Source organism: Lolium rigidum, chromosome 5, assembly GCF_022539505.1.
Source record: "Lolium rigidum isolate FL_2022 chromosome 5, APGP_CSIRO_Lrig_0.1, whole genome shotgun sequence".
NCBI classification, from domain to species: Eukaryota; Viridiplantae; Streptophyta; class Magnoliopsida; order Poales; family Poaceae; genus Lolium; species Lolium rigidum.
The window spans coordinates 143,890,930-143,892,749 of NC_061512.1; the positions used below are offsets into that span (position 1 = coordinate 143,890,930).

General features: G+C 54.2%; 1 protein-coding gene across 1 annotated transcript; it reads right to left on the minus strand.

The window, feature by feature from the left end:
- Nucleotides 1-220: 220 nt before the first annotated feature.
- Nucleotides 221-1,509, minus strand: LOC124653262 (CAX-interacting protein 4-like). Its single transcript, XM_047192332.1, has one exon. It carries the CDS (start codon nt 1,484-1,486, stop codon nt 425-427), a length of 1,062 nt encoding a protein of 353 aa, XP_047048288.1. The 5' UTR covers nt 1,487-1,509; the 3' UTR covers nt 221-424.
- Nucleotides 1,510-1,820: the final 311 nt, after the last annotated feature.

Sequence of the window (1,820 nt, forward strand, 5' to 3'; positions counted from 1 at the left end):
AGTTATGCATAAACATGTACAATTCATCACACCCACTAGTAGCTTATTACCCCTGAGCTTATTCCCTTGATTACAAGGCCGATCCTGATATAACTGCCTGGCTCCATCAGTACATTATTATAGTTAATGGTATGCTAAACCTCTCATGCAGTATTATATCGTGATGAAAAAAGGTCGGTATCCTTTGAAGCATCTCTTGTTAAATATGCACAATTATTAATTTCAAGGTAGACAACATTTATGCATATTAATCGACTCATAGTTTAGTCACTGACACACAGCAATACACCAGTAAATTACACATATTAAGAATCATGTTTCAAATGCAACAGCCATTTGAAAGAAACAAATAACAAAAGACCAGCACTGTTGACAAATACAGGGCCTTAAAATCACCGTTCAGTGCCGCTCCAACACTCCCTTTTTAGGTCCTCTTATGCTCCTTGCTCTTCTCCCCGGTACGCTTTGCTCCCTCTGGACCATGCCCCTCATCCTCATCCAGTCCACGGTGGCTCTTCTTCTTGCTGGATCGCTTCTTCTCATATGGGGACTCACTGCCAGCACTGTCACCATCAGATGCATCCCTGCGGTGATGACGTCTCTTGTGGTGGCGGCGATGTCTCTTCCCTTCCCCTCCAGACTCATCATCATCCGATGATTCATCCTTCTTGCGGTGGGTCCTCCGCCTCTTCCTATCCTTCCTACTCTTCCTGTGCCTCTTCCTGTCAGAGTCACTCTCGCTATCCTGGTCTTTCTTCAGCCTATCCTTCTTCTTATCCTTGGTTCTCTCCTCCTCCGAGTCTTCCTCGCTGTCACTCTTTCTGCTCCTCCTGTGCTTCGATTTGCTCCTGCTGCTGCTGCTCCGATGGCGGCTCGGTTTCTTGTCCTTCTCCTCGGAATGCCTCCCCCGCCGACTCTTGGCGCGCTCCCGCTCAGCAATAAGCTTCTCCAGCACGGGATCGATATCGGAGTCCGAGGAATCGCTGTCAACGTCGTCCTCATCCTCCTCATCGGAACCTTCCTCGTCACCGGAGGTCTTCTTCCTGAGAGCAGCAAGCTTGGCCTGGGCGTCGGCCTCGGCCATGATGTCCTCCTCGATGTCGGCCGCCTTGGCGGAGAGGAAGTTGCGGCACTGGAAGGTGAGGTGGCCGACGCGGCCGCACTTCTTGCAGGCGCCCCGGGTCTCGTCGGTGGGGACGCTGGTGGCGCGGGCGAGCGCGAGGAGGCCCTGGAAGCTGCTGTAGGCGTTCTCGGAGGAGGGGTCCGAGGAGGGCGGCGCGGCGGCCTCGGCGGCGGCGTTGGCGGCGGCGGCGGCGGCGTTGGCGGAGACGGAGGAGGAGGGGGCCTGGGCCTGGTGCTTGTTGTTCTCGGGGGCGTAGGGGTCGTACCCGATGGCGCTCTGCCAGATGCCGTGCGTCTGCAGCGCCGCGCTGCTGTGCACGCGGTTGTTCGCCGGCATGCGCACGCGCCCCGCCGTCGCCGGCATCTTCGGTCGCCGGGGTTGGGGCTAGGGTTAGGGCTTGGTGGGTGGGTGGGGGAATTGGGGATCGGGATCGATTGCGGATTTTCTCTCGATCGAATTGGGGTCAGAGAGCCGTGCAAGACTTCTCACTGGACAGATCTATATACACCATATGCTGATGGGCCGACCTTGAGTTTTAGGCCGATTTTTTTTTGGGCTTTTACGTCCAGTTGCGCTTGTACTTCTTTGCACCTAATCTGCGGTCGGTCGCTCGGACAACATCTACCGAACACATATGTTTGTTGCAAAAAAATCTTTATCTTTACTACTATTATATTAAAATTGGGATGGTGTCACT